This window comes from Poecilia mexicana, unplaced genomic scaffold (assembly GCF_051168715.1).
Source record: "Poecilia mexicana isolate PSO_F unplaced genomic scaffold, ASM5116871v1 scaffold_20, whole genome shotgun sequence".
NCBI lineage: Eukaryota > Metazoa > Chordata > Actinopteri > Cyprinodontiformes > Poeciliidae > Poecilia > Poecilia mexicana.
Window position 1 is genome coordinate 21,408,367 of NW_028263389.1, and position 18,095 is coordinate 21,426,461.

At 38.3% G+C, this 18,095-nt stretch overlaps 1 protein-coding gene across 1 annotated transcript; it reads left to right on the forward strand.

Annotated features, from left to right (window-relative positions):
• Nucleotides 1–3,637: 3,637 nt before the first annotated feature.
• LOC106933892 (neutral cholesterol ester hydrolase 1-like) lies at nt 3,638–13,713 on the forward strand. Its single transcript, XM_015013419.2, has 5 exons — nt 3,638–3,910; nt 5,863–6,085; nt 7,039–7,108; nt 7,387–7,558; nt 9,923–13,713. Exons 1-5 carry the CDS (start codon nt 3,776–3,778, stop codon nt 10,541–10,543), a joined length of 1,221 nt encoding a protein of 406 aa, XP_014868905.2. The 5' UTR covers nt 3,638–3,775; the 3' UTR covers nt 10,544–13,713.
• The last annotated feature ends 4,382 nt before the right edge of the window (nt 13,714–18,095 follow it).

The window sequence follows — 18,095 nt, forward strand, 5'->3', positions numbered from 1 at the left end:
AGGCTCCGTCCGCCTGTTTCGCGAATATTTTGCGCTAGGACTTTCGCTGTCCTACGCGGATTTTGTGCATTAATTGGTTACCTGTTAGTCTAGAATTTACAGGGTTTTATATACGCGCAATGACTCCCAGTCACTCGCAAATACATAGAAGGCATCAATTGCCATAAGCAACTGTAAACAGGTGGGTTTTAAGTTGAGATTTAAAGGCACCCAGTGTTTCAGCTGTTTTACAGTTTTCTGGAAGTTTGTTCCAAATCCGTGGTGCATAGAAACTGAATGCTGCTTCTCCTCGTTTGGTTCTGGTTCTGGGGATGCAGAGCAGACCAGAACCAGAAGATCTGAGGTGTCTAGACGGTTGGTACAGCAATAACAGATCTTTAATGTATTGTGGTGCTAAACCGTTCAGTGATTTATAAACTAACAACAGTATTTTAAAGTCTATTCTTTGAGCTACAGGGAGCCAGTGTAGGGACTTTAGAACTGGTGTTATGTGCTCTATCTTCCTGGTTCTAGTGAGAACGCGAGCAGCAGCGTTCTGGATCAGCTGCAGCTGTTTGATTGATTTATTAGTCAGACCTGTGAAGATGCTGTTGCAATAATCAATACGGCTAAAGATAAACGCATGGATGAGTTTCTCTAGATCCTGCTGAGACATTAGTCCTCTAATCCTGGAGATGTTCTTCAGGTGATAGAAGGCCGACTTTGTGACTGTCTTTATGTGGCTCTGAAGGTTCAGGTCAGAGTCCATCACTACTCCCAGGTTTCGGGCCTGATCCCTGGTTTTCAGTTGTAATAACTGAAGCTGAGCATTGACTCTAGTTCGCTCCTCTTTAGGTCCAAAGATAATAACTTCAGTTTTGTTTCTGTTCAGCTGGAGAAAGTTTTGGCACATCCACACATTTATCTGATCTAAGCATCTGTTCAGTGATTGGATGGGTTCAGAGTCACCTGGTGACATCGTGATGTAGAGCTGTGTATCATCCGCATAGTTATGGTAGCTAATCTTATTTCCTGCTATAACCTGAGCCAGCGGGAGCATATAAATATTGAAAAGAAGGGGTCCTAGGATTGAGCCTTGGGGTACCCCACATGTGACCTTTGACCTCTCTGATGAGAAGTTTCCGATTGAAACAAAGAAATTCCTGTTCTTTATGTAAGATTCAAACCAGTTGAGCACTGGACCAGAGAGTCCGACCCAACTCTCCAGTCGATTCAGTAAAATGTCATGGTCAACAGTGTCGAAAGCTGCACTGAGGTCCAACAGAACCAGCACTGTGGTTCTCCCACAGTCTGTGTTTATATGGATGTCATTGAACACTTTTACAAGGGCCGTCTCCGTGCTGTGGTGAGCACGAAAACCAGACTGGAAGGAGTCAAAGCGATTCATTATTGTTAAGAAGTTATTTAATTGTTTAAAAACTGCTTTTTCAATAACTTTGCTGATGAATGGGAGGTTGGAGATCGGCCTGTAATTCTGCAGTAGTGATTTGTCTAGATTGTTCTTTTTTATCAGTGGTTTGATAACTGCTGTTTTCAAAGTCTGGGGGAAAACACCTGAAGACAACGATGTGTTTACTATATGGAGCAGATCATTAGCAACGACAGGCAGGACTTTCTTAAAGAAATGTGTGGGTAGGACATCCAGACAGCAGGAACTGGAGCTTAATTGACTTATAATTTCTTCTAGGGTTTTATAATGAAGTAGTTGAAATTGGGTCATTTTTACTGCTTTTGTTTTGTTTGGGCACAGCATTGGTACTGGCTTTGGAGTGGATGTGCAGATTAATCCTCTGATCTTTTGAATTTTCTCTGAAAAGAAACTGGAAAACTTGTTGCAGGCGGCATTAGATTGAAGTTCAGGTGGCAGCATCACAGGAGGATTTGTGAGCCTGTCAACAGTAGCAAATAAAGCTCGGGCGTTGTTAGTGTTTTTGTTTATGACATCTGCAAAGAAAGCCTCTCTTGCAAGTTTTAGTGTTGTGTGATAGTTACGTAGTCTTTCCTTGTAGATGTCATAATAAACGTGTAGTTGAGTTTTACGCCATTTCCGTTCGGCTCTACGGCAGAGTTGTCTTGTAGATTGAACTGTTTGTGCATTTCTCCATGGAGATTTCTTCCTACCAGACACAACCTTCACTTTAATGGGTGCAATGTAATCAATGATATCTGAAAGTTTGCACTGAAAATCATCTACCAACTTATCTACGTTATTATAGTTTAAGGGCGAGGAAGCAGAGTAGATTTGATTAAATGTTTCTGCTGTGTTTTCTGTGAAAGTACGTTTTGTGATAGTAGCTGTTTGTCCAAGTGGGTTAATGGATAAAGAACATTCAAAGATAACAGCAAAGTGGTCCGACAGGGCGACATCAGTTACAGAGACATTGGAAATATTCACACCCTTACTGATAACCAGATCCAGTGTGTGTCCATGAGTGTGTGTTGCTTGTTTGACATGTTGTGTTAAACCAAAACTCTCTAATATATCAAATAGCTTTTTTGCCCCTCGGTCTTGGGGGTTGTCAACATGAATGTTGAAATCACCGACAATTATCAAACAATCGTAGTCAATGCATATGAGAGATAGAAGTTCATTGAAGTCCATAAAGAAATTTTCCTCATATGTTGGGGTTTTGTATAAGGTTAGTATCAAAGTTCTTTTGTGGCCTTTTACCTCAATTCCAAGATACTCAAAAGACATAAAATGACCCAGAGAGATTTTAATACAGTTCATGGTATTTGTAAATATTGAAGCCACGCCTCCTCCTTTTTTATGTTTTCTATTCTCACTTAAAAAATTGTATGTAGGAGGCGCTGATTCAATTAGTATGATTGCTTCATTATTGTCATTCAGCCATGTTTCTGTCAGAAATAAAACATCAATATTATGCTCGGTGATGAAATCATTAATTAATAGAGCTTTAGCACAAAGAGATCTGGTGTTTAAAAGAGCCAGTTTAAACATATATATATATATATATATATATATATATATATATATATATATATATATATATATATATATATATATATATATATATATATATATATATATATATATAGAGGGAAAAAAGGACAAAATAAAAGTACTTTTGTGCATATTGTTTTTTATTATTTGTTTTTATGTCACATGTAGTAAATTAACATATTCTGTACAAAATAAATTTGATTTTGTGAAAATATGTTCCTGCCATTGGTTGACAAGGCAGATGTGCCGCTGGATCATTTCAACAGGACCACTACAACTTTGAACATATGGTGTTTACTCTTCTGTTATCTGTAAATTCTGATCTTCAATTCCGAAATGACTGTTGGGCACATAAAACTTTTGTCAAAATTGACAATAATAATAATCAAGCACAAACGCAGGACTGTTTAAATGCTTAAAAAACAGTCCAATCGGATTGAGTTATGATTTAGCTTGGTGGTTCGTTTTTGTAGTTAGCTTAGTCACAGACTGAACTAACGGCCGTTTTCACGAAGAACTACAACTCCCATGAGCAAAATACTTACGCAAGGCGTAAATGACTTCCGACATGAGAATTTCAAAATAAAATGTAGAGACGTTCTCTCCATCGTGAAAAATCTCGCTCTGGGTGCCATTTTGTGCTTTTATTTTAAAATCGGGGTCATTCCTCCGGGTTTCGTCGATCCCTGACGGAGTCTCCCACCCTCTCCGCTCCCTCCTCCCCAACCGTTGGCGACCTGACAGCGGGCAGTGCCGCATGATTCTCCCGGGCAGGTTCACTCCTCCTCCTCCTCCTTCTTCTTCTGCGCGATGAGGCTCCGTTTGGCCGGGGCCGTGCTGCTGGCGGCGGCCGCCTACTACGTGTACCTGCCGCTACCGAGCGGCGTGAGCGAGCCGTGGAAGCTGATGCTGCTGGACGCGCTGTTCCGGAGCTTCATGCGGGCGGTGAGTGGCAGAGTGATGCGCTGAATGTGGTGGAACACCGGCGGACAGGTAGCGGTCCACCGCAGCCGGGATCAAGTTTTACAGGTTAAAGCCGCGCAGGTCAAGTTAACACCTGCCTGTGGGTTTAAATAACCCACAGGCAGGTGGGTTATTTAACCCACCTGCCTGTGGTGGGTTAAATAACCCACCACAGGCAGCTGCCTGTCATTTTTTGAAGAGATTAAAATAGAATCGCATAGGAAAATACAAAATAAAAGCAACAAAAAACCTACAAAGCTGAATTAAAAAATCTCAGCTAAAATAGTACATAAAATGTGTGTGTGTGTGTGTGTGTGTGTTGGGGGGGGGGGGGATTTTGTTTCATATTTGTGTACAAATTTTCTTTATTAAAGTGTATGGAGATCTCTGGTTTTTCTGGCCCGTCTACGTGTTTCAATACAACTTGGTTTTTTCCAACCAAGGTTACCAAACTTAAACACCTGTACGTTTCATTTCAGTTATTTTTACAGTTACAGTTGGTTTTGTTGTTACAGAATTATGGGATTTGTAGTTTCTCTTGTGAAAATTTTAAATTTTTAATTAAGATGATTGAACTGAAATTTTTAGATCTTGCAGAAATGCTTTTTGTGTTTTAAACACTGAACCATGTGGAAATAAATGGAACACATGTCGGCTTGTGGATTCTTGACTCCAACAGAAACATTGTGATCGTCTTAATTTTCACTTCTGTCTCTAATCTGTTTCCGTTTTTTATTGAGCTGAAAAGAAAGTGGATGAAATGACTGGCTGATTATGCATTTTACAGACTGACAGAGATGCAAATATTTAATTTAGATGCATTTTATGATGATCAAAAAAGCCAAATTTCACACTGTTTGAGCTGCTGGTCAAAGAGGAACTGTTTGTCAACTGAGTGGTGCATCCTAATAAAAATGATAAATAAAAACCTCAAATTCAAATTGTTGTTAGTGCATCAGATAATTATTCATTTCTATGTTCGTCAGTTTATTTTTTTTATTGGGGAAAATTTCCATGAGGTCCAAACAGAAAGCACAGAATGCTGCAACAACATGAAAAACTCCTCCGACCGCGATGGTAACCTGCCTCCACAGACGGTAATCTAATGGCTTTCAGCAGACGATGCTGCGCCTTGGTCTTTGTAAAGAGCAACAAGTTTTTCCTGTGTATTCAGAGGACAGGTTTGGCACTCTACCCAATGATTTCACCCCTTTACTCAACAGAGGGGTGAAAAGGTTTCCCGCAGGTTTCACATCCACTGTGTTTCTATAAAATAAAATATCACTAAAAGGTTATTTAGTTTTAATTAAGTTATAAATTAGTGATTTAAAGCAAAAAGTAAAACTCATATGGATTTGTTTCTAACACGGTGATTATTTTGGATTATCTGGGACTATATTTCTAACCAAATTTTAAAATGTCTCAAAAAAGAAAATACAAATTAGGCTTTTTTTTTTTTTTTTTACATTTTATGGTTTGAAGTGAAGCAACCAGGCTATGTAAAGTATAATTTTGTCAGATTTTGGCTGTAAAAATAAAAGAATAATTCAAAATGTAGAAATTTTTACAAGTTTTGTGCCTCTGGTAAGGCACAGCCCAACTCGTGGAATTTGCTACGTCAGAACTTCTTCAGAAAATGCCCCCATTTGGGCATTAACTCTTTTTCGGAAAAGCCAAAAAAGCAAGTGTAAAAACTTTTTTATGAAATTGAGAAATTTTTCCATCAACTTTATCTAATGCCATACTTAAGAATTCGCTTAAAAAAACAACAGAAACACGGTTCATGGGGGTTTAGTCTATCGTCTGGAGTTTGAAGCTATCCACTCTTAAATGGGTATTTGTGCCACTGTTTTTCCTTCCACTCAACTTTCAGTGTATATAATTGAATCTTACGTCATTGATCTGTTGTGAACTCAGCTTGTTGTGCATTTCAGAGCGACGCGGCCCACTCCCTGGGCGTGTGCCACCGTGTTCGCCTGCTGAACCGGGTGGTGTCCTGGGTGGAGGTGATCGAGGCTCGCTCCAGTCCAACCGTGAAGGTGACCGACTCCACCCTGGGAGGCGTCCCCACCCGCGTGTTTCAACCAAACGGAGACAGCCGGCTGAGAAGAGGAGTCATCTATTTCCACGGAGGAGGCTGGGCGCTCGGCAGCGCAAGTGGGTTTAATCCTAGATTTGATGTTTTTATTATATTTTTGCTCTAATTTTGGAATACCTGCAGTTTATATAAGACTTAAATACAAAACATCTCAAGATTTTATGGTTTATTAAAAGTTTAGACCGAAACATGTGAGAGTAGTCTAAACATTTATCTGATTCAATAAAATAATAAAGGATACAAAACATTTCCAGTTGCCAAACTTTTGTTATCTTGCTAACCAATATGTAAATTCATGTTTCCTCACATTATTTTCTTAATTCTGAGGCAAAAAAGAGTTTTATTTTTAATTTTGTTCTTTAAAATAAACTAAAGATATCAAATTCTGTTGGATGATAAATGGTCCCAGAAATTATTGCCATGAATGATAATATTGTTTTGAGATCATACTCAAGTAATATGATGGTGATAATAATACAAGAACTCATCCTCTTAGAGCAATAAACTTTAAAGTTTAATGAATATTTAACAAGAGTGGAAAACATTTGAAATATCCAAAATAAATAAACAAAACAACAGATAAATACAGTAAAAAGTCCTTAAAAAAAGGATTTAGTTGAGACCAAAACATCAGACTGAGGAGTTTTATCATCCAGGTTTTGGTAGAAAGAGAGAAAAGAGAAAAATTATAAATTATGTAAATGGAAATTATTGAGCTTGTTTTAATTTATTACATGATCAACTGATTTATTGCTTATTGCATCAGTCATAGCCATCGTAGGAAACAACATGCTACAGTTTTTCCATGGTTCCTCTGGAACAAAGTTGAGATGTTTATACTCTTATTTTCCATGAAATATTGCCGGATTGTTTCATCATTTTCCTGTTTTTGTCCACCAGCTGTTCCTTTACATGCCAGGAAATGTCAAATTATTACAGCGACCACTCAGTAAATCTGCCATTTACATCACAATGTTCCTTATTTATGAATTTTACCGCTTGTGTTTTGCAGAGATGCGCTCCTATGACCTTCTGTGTAGGAAAATGGCGGAGGATCTGGACGCCGTCATAATGTCTGTGGAGTGAGTGTCGGGAGTTAAATCAGCAAATTCACTCCTTTTACTTTCTTCTTGCTAGCGGCAGTGCTGCTGTGGCTTTCATGAAACAGGAGGTTTTTTATGTTCAACTTCACGGTAAGTTTGTGTCCGTTTCAGCAAACAGAGGGTTCGTTCAGTTGTCTTGGACACGGTTGAACTCATGAGACCAGGAAATGATTTCTGCACAGAAACTGGAATATGAGCAAGAAAAGTCTGATGATTTAGACTTTAAATGCTGCCATGTTGCGTTTGTCCTGTCATAGATACCGCCTGGCTCCCGAGGCCGTGTTTCCGGATCAGTACCACGACGCCGTGGCAGCGTCGCGGGCCTTCCTGTCTGCTGAACTCTTGCAGCAGTACGACATCGACCCGGAGCGGCTCTGTGTGTCTGGAGACAGCGCTGGAGGAAACCTGGCTGCTGCTGTGGCTCAGGAGGTAAAAAACCAACAAATATTACGCAGAGGCACATCCAGGTTTTAATTTATTTCTCTATTACCGTATTTTCCGCACTATAAGACGCACCTAAAAACCTTCAATTTCCTCAAAAGCCGACAGTGCGCCTTATAATCCGGTGCGCCTTATATATGGACCAATATTGAGCCACAACAGGTCCAGCAACGGACTTTACCACAGGGGCCGCGTTTCATTGGCTAATGCCCATTTTAGGTCACAGTGCAGCTACCACGTGCGTGACCGTCTCACAAACACAAGCTACAGTAGTAAACATATGCTAATGTACATTCAAAACCATGAATGCCGACTTACCCAGCCTTGCAAGAACAACAGGCATCAGTGATCTTGTCCACAGCTATATTTATGCTGAGGGTGTGAGGATCTGCTGTTTTCCTCATCTGTCGGTAGCTTTTAGCTGTGACGCGCACAATGTTGGAGGCATCCAGTGGCTCAAACACCTTGATGTCGTCCAAAAAAGATGACATGAACTTGTTGGTTCCCCTGTCCATTGTCGTGGCTGATATGTTGTGAAAATCCGGCAGAAATGCTACGCTAATTAACTCAGATCGAAATGAAAGACGTCATGTTTACACAGACATGCAGTAGGCTGCTTACGTAGTTGGTCCACTACGGTAAGCAGCCGCCAACTTCTTTTTCCCCCGTAGAAGAAGTGGTGCGCGGTGCATGCTGGGATAGTTGTCAGAACACTGGTTTGTTAATAAAGTTTGATAATACATTTAAAGGGGGGGAGGGGCAGGGGAAGAGAGACAGAGACTGCAGCGGCAGCGTGTCGGTTGGTCTGTGTTACCCAGAAAGCAGTTGGGCATAATATCGCAACACCAACACCGTGAGTGAAACAACGACTGGGCCAGCCTACTATATAAAGTACTCGGGGACCATTTCTTTATTAATGTGGATGTGTAATAATAGAGTATGAAGCGTCTATTCTATGCGCCTTATAATGCGGTGCGCCTAATGTATGAAAAAAGTCCTAAAATAGGCCATTCATTGAAGGTGCGCCTTATAATCCGGTGCGCCTTATAGTGCGGAAAATACGGTAATTCATTATTTAAATAACTGAAGGTCCTACACCCCGTCACCCTGCAAATAAACAATGTCTTACCAAGTATTTTTGTCTAGTTTCTTGTGCAAATTTCTTAGTACACTTGAAATAAGATAAAATTAACTTACAAGTAACGTTTCAGCAAGAAATATGAGCTTATTTTAAGTCAGTGATTCCTTAATATTGATTAAACAAATTATTGTTCCATTGTTAGATAAATTCACTGATAAAATGACATTTTTACCATTTGATATGTGAATTTATCTCTCAAAATTAAGGAATTATTTACTTAAAGCAAACTCCTATATCTTGCTGAAAAGTTACTTGTGAGTTAGTTTTGTTTTATTTCAAATGGAACCCAGCTCAGGTTGCTAGGTAACGGGGCTTGGGTTGCTAGGTAACGGCGCAGTGCCCATGTGACTTAAGATATTTTCTCTAGAAACTAAACCAAAAATATTTGGTAAATAAACCTTTCTAGTTTCTTCTGTCAAGTTGAAAACTTAAAAAAAAAAGAAAGCTTGTTTGCTAACTATGTTAATTAGCATGCGTGGTCAAACATCAGTATTGGTATGGCTGGAAGATTAATAACTGAAACTCGTTTAAATTTTAACATTTAAAACTCACCTGCCTGCCAGTGAACAAACTTTATCAATTTAGCAAGCAAAGCTAAAGTGGAAGTGCTACGATATGTCCCATGTGTTTAATAGTCTTTTTATACCTGAATGATTTATGCACTAAAGTAGAGCGTCGAAACAAAACATGGGCCTGAAATTGGTGAGGAAAGGTTTGAAGAATCAGCAAACGTCTAAAGAAAAACTGAAAGATCTTAACGTCTGTGGAGCCATAATTTGAAAATGGTTTCAAACATTTCAAGAAAGACTGGAAATTCGGATGAAACCTATAAACTAACTGAAGTCTGTTTAATTGTATGACTTGCTTATTTTATAAAATGTCTTCAGTTTGGTGATTTAGTCTCATCTAGACCTTTTATTGTTGGACAGTTTTCATTAGAGACTCCATAATTCACTTTGTAATTTCTGTTTTATTTATTTTTTGATGTTCCAATGTTAAATGTTTGTTAGAAGTTAAAGTTTTTTTTTATCTTTGAGAATGTGTGGTTGCGTTATTATTATTATTTTTATAATACCATTTCCATCATATTACCTGGAAATTGTCTCAACAATCACAATAACTTCAGGGTGACATTTGTTACTGTGACTGGCCCGGTTCAGTTTGGGTCAGGAATCTTCCTCTGAACTGGTATATTTCATTTTTTCCTGCAGCTCAGCCTGGATGACTCTCTGCAGGTGAAATTCAAAGCCCAGGCTCTGATCTACCCAGTGCTGCAGGCTCTCGACTTCCACACGCCGTCGTACCAGCAGAACCAGGCTGTGCCCATCCTCTACAGGCCCTACATGGCCCGCTTCTGGCTGCAGTACCTGGGCGCCGACTCCTCCCTGGAGCCCGTCCTGCTGGCGAACAACCACAGCGCTCTGGACCAGCGGGCCATCAGCGCCGCCACCCGCTCCAAGCTGAACTGGACCGCTCTGCTGCCGGCCGAGCGCAAGAAGAACTTCAAGCCGGTCGTTGAGGAGAAGGGATCGCCAGGCGTGGTGGGCGCGGTGCCGGGGCTGATAGACGTGAGGGCGGCGCCGCTGCTGGCGGAGCAGGAGGTTCTGGGTAAAACGCCCAAAGCGTATGTGATGACGTGCGAGTTTGACGTTTTGCGGGACGACGGTCTGATGTACGGCAGGCGGCTGCAGGACGCTGGCGTCGAGGTGACGAGTGACCACTACGAGGACGGTTTCCATGGCTGCATGGTGTTTGCGAACCTGCCAATGATGTCGAGCGTTGGACAGAGAAGCATGAGGAACTACATTCGCTGGCTGGACCAGAACCTATGAGCAGGACTCCACACATATGGGAGCTTAGTTGAATTTTTAAAAATTGGTGCAAAGGAAACCCAAAAACAAAACAAAAGCAGCAGCATAAACATCTTTACACTGCAAAAAAACGATTGTCAAGTATTTTTGGTCTAGTTTCTAGTGCAAATTTCTTATTCCACACTAAATAAAATAAAAGTAACTAGCAAGTAACTTCTTAGCAAGAAATAGGAGCTGGTTTAAGTCAATAATTCCTTGAAAAAGTTTTTGTTTCACTGGCAGATAAAGTGAAATAATCTGCCAGTGGAGCTGGCACTTTTTCAACAATATTTATTATTGACCTAAACAAGCTCTGATATCTTGCTAAAAGGTTATCTTTAGCTTAGTTTTGTCTTATTTCAAGTGTACTCATGTATTTAACTAGAAACTAGACCAAAAATTCTTGGTAAGATTTTGTGTTTTTGCAGTGTAAACAGACATGATTTACTGCTTCAGAGACACTTTAAAAAAAACTCACTGGATCTGAATATTTTAGTGAAAATGGAGCAAAAAAGATATTTATGAAAAGCAAATATTATTATGGGTCAATGTTTTGAGGGGAGGAAATATATTTATGGCTTATTTATTTCTTGAAATTTCTAAAAAAGAAAAAGAAAACTTTTTTATGTAAGCTAATTTTACACTGGATTAAAAGAAGATGAATTCACACATACTTAATAAAAAAGAAAGTCAGCCACTGGACAAAAACGCATAATGGATCAGTGTTTTACTTTAGTGTCTGTACAATTTATAAATTTGTACTTTGGCACATTTTATTTGATATATTTGTTAATTAGGTCATTTATGTGCGTTTTCATGATTTATTTATGTATTTTATTTAAAGGTTTAGTGTTTTTGATTAATTGACATTTTAGTTGGACACAACAAGGTGATGTACAGGCCACAAAGCAGCTGTTTTCAAAGTACTTTTTGCAATTAATTAAATTTATTACACATTAATTATATAATTTAAAGCAGTAAATATGGCCACTTTTTGGCTCCTGAAATCCATAGATATTGAAGTACCAAACATACAATATTTCAGAGTTCACTTCAAACAAAACGTCTTATTTAAAACTTTCGCATCGTTACTGTTAATCTTGTAACAGATGGTAAAGTAGCGAAAGTTCAGAAACAAAGTTTTTATCGACAAAACAAGTGAACACTTACTCAAGCAAATGGCTAATACCAATTAGCTATTTTAGCTTACTAGTAACCAAGCTAATGCTAATTACTACATGACCTAGCTACTACTTATTCTAACTGTTCACTTGTGGGAATGTAGGTTAACGCTTCTTGCAGTGTAAAAGTCCCTTTAGTGGTCATCTATATTAACTAAAGGTCAACATTTATTTTAGCTTGCAGCTAAATGATCCAACAGCTACTAAAGCTAATGATAACTCATGGTAGTAACTTATGACTACTCAAACTGAAAACTACTCAAACTAAATATTATTTTAATTAAAAGCTACTCTAACTAATACCTAACTCATTGGATTGCTGGTCAGGGTTATAGATAGGTAAGCTAACAGCTAAACAAACTGAAATCTAGTGAAGCTAATGCTGTGATCCATTTGTGGTTGGAAATTTCAACTTCCGAGTTGGAAAAATAAGCTTGAAAGCCTCCCAAAGTTGGACTTTGTTGGGGAATCTTTTCATTTTAGCTAGCAGCAATTTAGGCTAATAGCAACTCAAACTAACAGATGATAAAATAACAGCTACCCAAGCTAATAACTACTCACGCTTGAAAGTATTAACGCTAACTGTTACTTAAATTTTTAGCTGCTTAAGATTACAGAGATCCAAGCTAATATCTACTTAAGCTATTCAGCTAACGTCTGCTCAGAGCTACTTGTTTGGTGTTGTTTAGGCTAGTGACTTCTGAGGCTTACTGCTACTTAGCATCTACTCAAACTGTCGGATTTTTAAACTAACAGCTGGAAAACAATTGATCAAGATAATGACTGATAGATTAAGCTGATGGTGACTCAAGCTAACAGCTACTAATGCTAAAAGGTGCTTAGAGCTCAGCCTAGCAACGTTTAAAAGTTCATCATTTGAAAGAACTCAAACTCTTTACTAGATCAAGATAAGGCTATGTTTAATTTTTTTTGTTTTTTTACTCTGCTGATTTTATATGAAACATTTGTTTATGTTTGTCAGTTTTCTCACCTGTGTTGCTTTGGAAACTGTATTTTCAGTATATCTTACACTTGAACTCATATTTTTTAAATTTAATCAGGCAACAACGCCGAGATTAGAAATAGTGTTTACATAATATAATATGACATTTTTTCCTTTTCTTTTGTTCAAAAAGCAAGGAAACATGCCTGACCTACATTTTTTAAAGAATACATCATGATTTGACTTTTTGCCAAAGGAAAATGCAATAATTCAAACTGAAGGAACATTTAATGTTATTCCTTTTTAATTATTATTCAGCTGTTTAAAACGGTCTGCAGGTTGCAGATGATGCGCTTTGTAAAAGTAAATCTCTATATTTTGAATAAAGCTGCTTCCAGTTTGAAGAACTTCGACCTATTCCGTAACAATTCCCTCAGAGACCGCAGAGGTTTGCTGACACATGTAACTAGAAGTCAGCGTGAGTTATGTCCGTGTGTTGTAGTAAAAGTATGCCAGAGTTCACAGCTGTGTATACTCAGCATTGTGCAATACTGTGTGTGTCCCTCTCACTCCGTAACGTCGAGATCGCTGCACTGCAAGTTGATGGCTGTGAAATCTATTAGTAGGCTGCTGTACCGCCATGAGAGAGCAGATCCCCGGTGGGCTATCATGTTTCCTTTCTCCTGCTCCGCTGTCCTAAAAACGAATAAAATAAATGACGTCGGCTAGCGCCTGACAGACACGGCTCTGGCTGTCGGCCAACAGCAGAACCGATGACCTGATTGTGGTCGTTACTTCTCCAGTCTTTGGGGAATAAGCAAACTGGGAGTTTCTTTTCTGAGGGAAGAAGTGATTCCAGACTTAAAACTTAATCTATATAAGAAATAAAATGTTTGTTAGCAGGAAGAACACAAAATCTTACCAAGTACTTTTTCTGATTGGTATTTTTGCATACAGAAGAAATGTATTTTACATATATCAGAATGCAATAATGCAAATCAGCCAATAAAGTTTATTTGTACAGCACATTTTATACATATTGCAACTTTTATTGTATTTAGTCAAACCAATCATTGCAAAACGAAAAAACAAATGTCTAACCGAGTATTTTGTCTGGTTTCTAGAGCAAATTTCTTAGTACACTTGAAATAAGACAAAACTAACTTACAAATAACTTTACAGCAAGAAATAAGAGCTGATTTTACATAAATAATTCCTTTATACTGGAAGATGACCAGTTTGAACAATGAACTGAAGGAGGAAAAAAATAGGAATGAATTTTTGGCAAAAACCTCAGAAAAAATAAAAAAGTCGCAAAATTGCAAGAAAAAAAATCTGAAACTTTGAGATTTATTTCAGAAACCTTGTGAAAAACTAAACCTGGAAATTTCTGATTTTGAAAAGTTGAAAATGTGCTAAAAATCTAATTTTGAGATGAATCTCAGAAATGTTAAGGAACAAGGAAAATTTTCCACGTTTGGATTTTTTTAAAAACTTTTTTCTGGAAGATTTCTCAGATTAATCATAATCAGAAAATTTCTAAAGATTTATTTGGCGTAAATGTACTCCTCCTTTTTTCTTCTACCATCAATATTCCTATTCGTAGTTTGCTGATATTTCTTAATCATAAACATGCCGAATAAAGTAGATTCTGATTTCAGTCAACAGAAGATGGCGCCAGATCGCTCTCTGAATGTTATTGAGCAACAGTTAAAATTCTGCTTGCGCAGACTTAACTTATCACTCATCTAATGTTTCTTTTCTTTATACTTTTATTTTGGAAGTTCAGGAACACAGTTGTATTTTTCATTTGTAAGTTAGCATCCAGAAATGTTGGAGGCTAATAAAACCATTGTGCAGATCATGGGGTTTGTTGAAAAGTGACTTTTTGTCCTTTCATTGGTTTCCAATTCTTTTCTGCAACTTGTCCTTCAAGTTGAGGCTTGCAGAGAAACAGAAAGCTGTCAGACGATTTCAGATCACGTGACGGAGAGTTGGCAGCGAGGTGAGCAGAACCCAGCTGCTGAAAGGGCAGGTCTTCGTCTGAATGTGTAAAAAAGCTTAACCAGACCCGCCCATGGAGTGCCACAGGGCATGCTCAGTGTTTGTTTACCTGAATCCCATGAAGTTGGATTGGTGCCCATCAGAAGTTGGATCTCTGAAGCAGGTATGTGCAGAGGGAGGTGGGAGGGGCTTGAGCCTTTAACCCTATGATGCTCCAAATGGCCTTTTTTGAGTTGCGTCTGGAACGAAGCTGAAGTCAGCTTCCAATTGTAGCTTCCTGTACTTATCCTACAAGGCTGAACATGATGTCTGCCATGGAAATACACAGTATATAAAGTACTGATTGGTAGTTCAAAGGGGTGTACATCTGAAATGGGTTTTTAAGCCGTCCTGATAGGTAAAGTGAGTCATCCGGGAGGGACTCAGAGTAGAGCCACTGCTCCTTCACATCGAGAGGAGCCAGGTAGGGTGGCTCGGGCATCTGGTCAGGATGCCACCTGGATGCCTGTCCCACCAGGAGGAGGCCCAGGGAACACCCGGCGTTCCCAGATTGACCTGGGAACGCCGTGGGGCCTAAATGGCTTGTTGTTCGCGGCTTCAGTTGGCAGTAATCTGACAGGAATGACTTCTTCCCCCATTCCTGTCAGATTACTGCCAAATAAAGCTACAAACACAGAAATTCATACTAAAAAAAACCTTAAACACAATTATTATAAATGTTGTAAGGCAGTAGGACCTTAAAGGATACTGTATTAATTTTAGTTGAACACTGAAACCCAGTCAAATGTCCAGGTGATGGGACAGAACCCAACATGGACACTGGGTTCAATGGACATATTTGTTTTGTGGGGAAACTGGAGCGCCCAGAGAGAACCCATAGAAGAACAAGTGGGAAGTCATTTTACTGTAATCTGGACTTCTAACACTGGAACTGGAAGAAATTTTAAATATCCAAAACAAACAAACAAAGCAACAACAAATAAAATTAATTATTTAGTCTCTCTTAAAAAAGGGCTAAATGAGACCAAAACACCAGACTGAAGACTTTAGTTTTTGGTAGAAAGAAAGAAAATAGAAAAACAATATATTGAGCTTGCTATATGTGATTAATTAATTTATTGATTACAACGACAGGCATGCTCACAGTGTGGTGACAGTTTGCTTTAAGACAGATAATCTGCAGGGTCTTAGTGCTGTCAATCATGGCTATTTGTGTGCTGCTCACCCTCCTATTAAAGTGATACATGTCCTGAATGCTAAGGCTAATAAATGGTTTTAATGTAACGGTGAGTTGTCTACCCACCATTAGCACATCTAGCAGCACGATTCTGAGGCTGATTGACAGCGCTAAGACCCTCCTCCTGGCTCTGATTGGTTGGTTTTGGTGTGTTTCTTCAGACTCCAACAGCAGCTCAGGCAGGAGATGAAGGAGACTGATATTTTCACAGATTATCTGTCATAATCTGTCACAACATGGTGACAGTTTTAACAAATATACAAAAAAAACTATATATTTTTATAAAAGTTACATCCTGCAACTTCAACTGTATTTAGTAAAACCAATCAAACAATACTGTCCAACTTAACTGACTTAAATTAGTGAGACAATCACTGAATTTTGTTTTTCTTAGCTCTTTTTAATTTGCATAGCAGCAGTAGTCTCAGTTTGATTTGCAATTTCCACACAGTGTAGTTGAATAAATTCAAATTACACCATTTATTACCAATAAAACACAACATCATAGATAACAAACCTACTGCCAAGGTATAAAATAATGCAAATATATGAACTCTGGTTACAGTTACCAAATCAATCAACACTTTCCATCTTCTTCAATGGTTTTTGCAATGTTTAAAGAGCAAATCAGCAGGAAAATGGGTCTACTCTCTCTTTTTTATTTTTATAATACATTTCAGCAACAAGGCAGTTCAAAGTGCTTTACATGATAAAAACACAAAAATTCAAAGTCATAAAAAACATCATACGGTCAACAAATCAGCAAACCAGAAACATAATCTTCAAAATCATGAATACACATCAAATGTGTTGGTCAATGTTCCCCATATTATTGTAGCAGCTCTACACATGGGTTTGATTTAAAGGAACTCTGTTTCGGCTGTTTTGCAGTTTCCTGGAAGTTTGTTGCAGATTTGTGGAGGATAGACACTGAATGCTGCTTCTCCATGTTTGCTTCTGATCAGGATTCCTTTCCCTTCTCTGGAGGTTTTCCAGACACTCTGGGCAGAGACCCTGGATGCTTAACGGAGCTGTGTGTGTGTGATGGAAACGTCAGTTTCTCTGAGGAAACATCTCAGAGGATTTAACATTATAAGACCCTGCGCTGTAATGTTGCAACATCTTTATTTCAAACAACTAAAAAAGTACAAATGTCGACTTTTCTTCTGTTTTTTTTACCCAAACCTAGGGACTGAATCTCATTGTTCAGTATTTGAATAGCATTGTATTGTAATTGTGAGTATAAGTTCCCCCACTGAGGTCACCAAATACCACAAATAATAAAAAAACAATGTAAGATCTTTATAAATAACTCTGCGATTCATTGGCCCTAAGCAGATTGTCACTTGGGGCCTTCCATACCAGCATGTCAACATCAGATTCTTCATCACTCCTAGGCTACTCTATTTTTAACATACCTGCTATCGTTAGCATCAATTAGCTTACAACATGCCAATGTTATTATAGCTATTGATTCTAACCTTACAAGAGTTGCTGAAAAAAATGTTGGTTATTTTTGTTTCAAAATAATGTTTCAATTTCAATTTTTTTTTACTTTTGAACAAATTTTATGGCCCTAATTTAGCTCCATATAAGCATTTTGTATACTAGGTTGTGTACATTGTGAGCTACTCTGTATTTTTAACATATCTGCTATTGCTAGCATAATTTAGCTTACACCGTAACTAATGTTATGTTTTTGCAGTTTGAGCATTTCTTTTGCAGTCTAAATAATTTTTTTCAGTTTCAAATTTCATTTTCTGTTTTTTTTTTTTTTTTTTTCTACCTTTGAACAAACTTTATGGTCCCAATTTAGTTCCATGTAAAGCCTTTTGTGTATTTGGTGTTTTTAACATATTTGCTATCATGAACAATACTTAGCTTACATCATACTAGTGTTATTTTTTCAGTTTAAAAATAATTTTTCAGTTTCAAATCTTTTTCTTAGTTTCTACATAATTTTGCTTCTTTTGAACAAACTTTATGGCCCCAATTTAGCTCCATACAAAGGTTTCTGCGCACTCCGCTCAGTCCGTAGTTGCTGTAAATCGACAGTCTGAATACTTGGGGGGTCGGGAGGGGTTGAGCCTCCAACACGTGATTTACCCAGGGGCCTCATTTTGGCTCTAATTTACCCTCATTTCCGGTTTCAACACATGCGGGCATGGC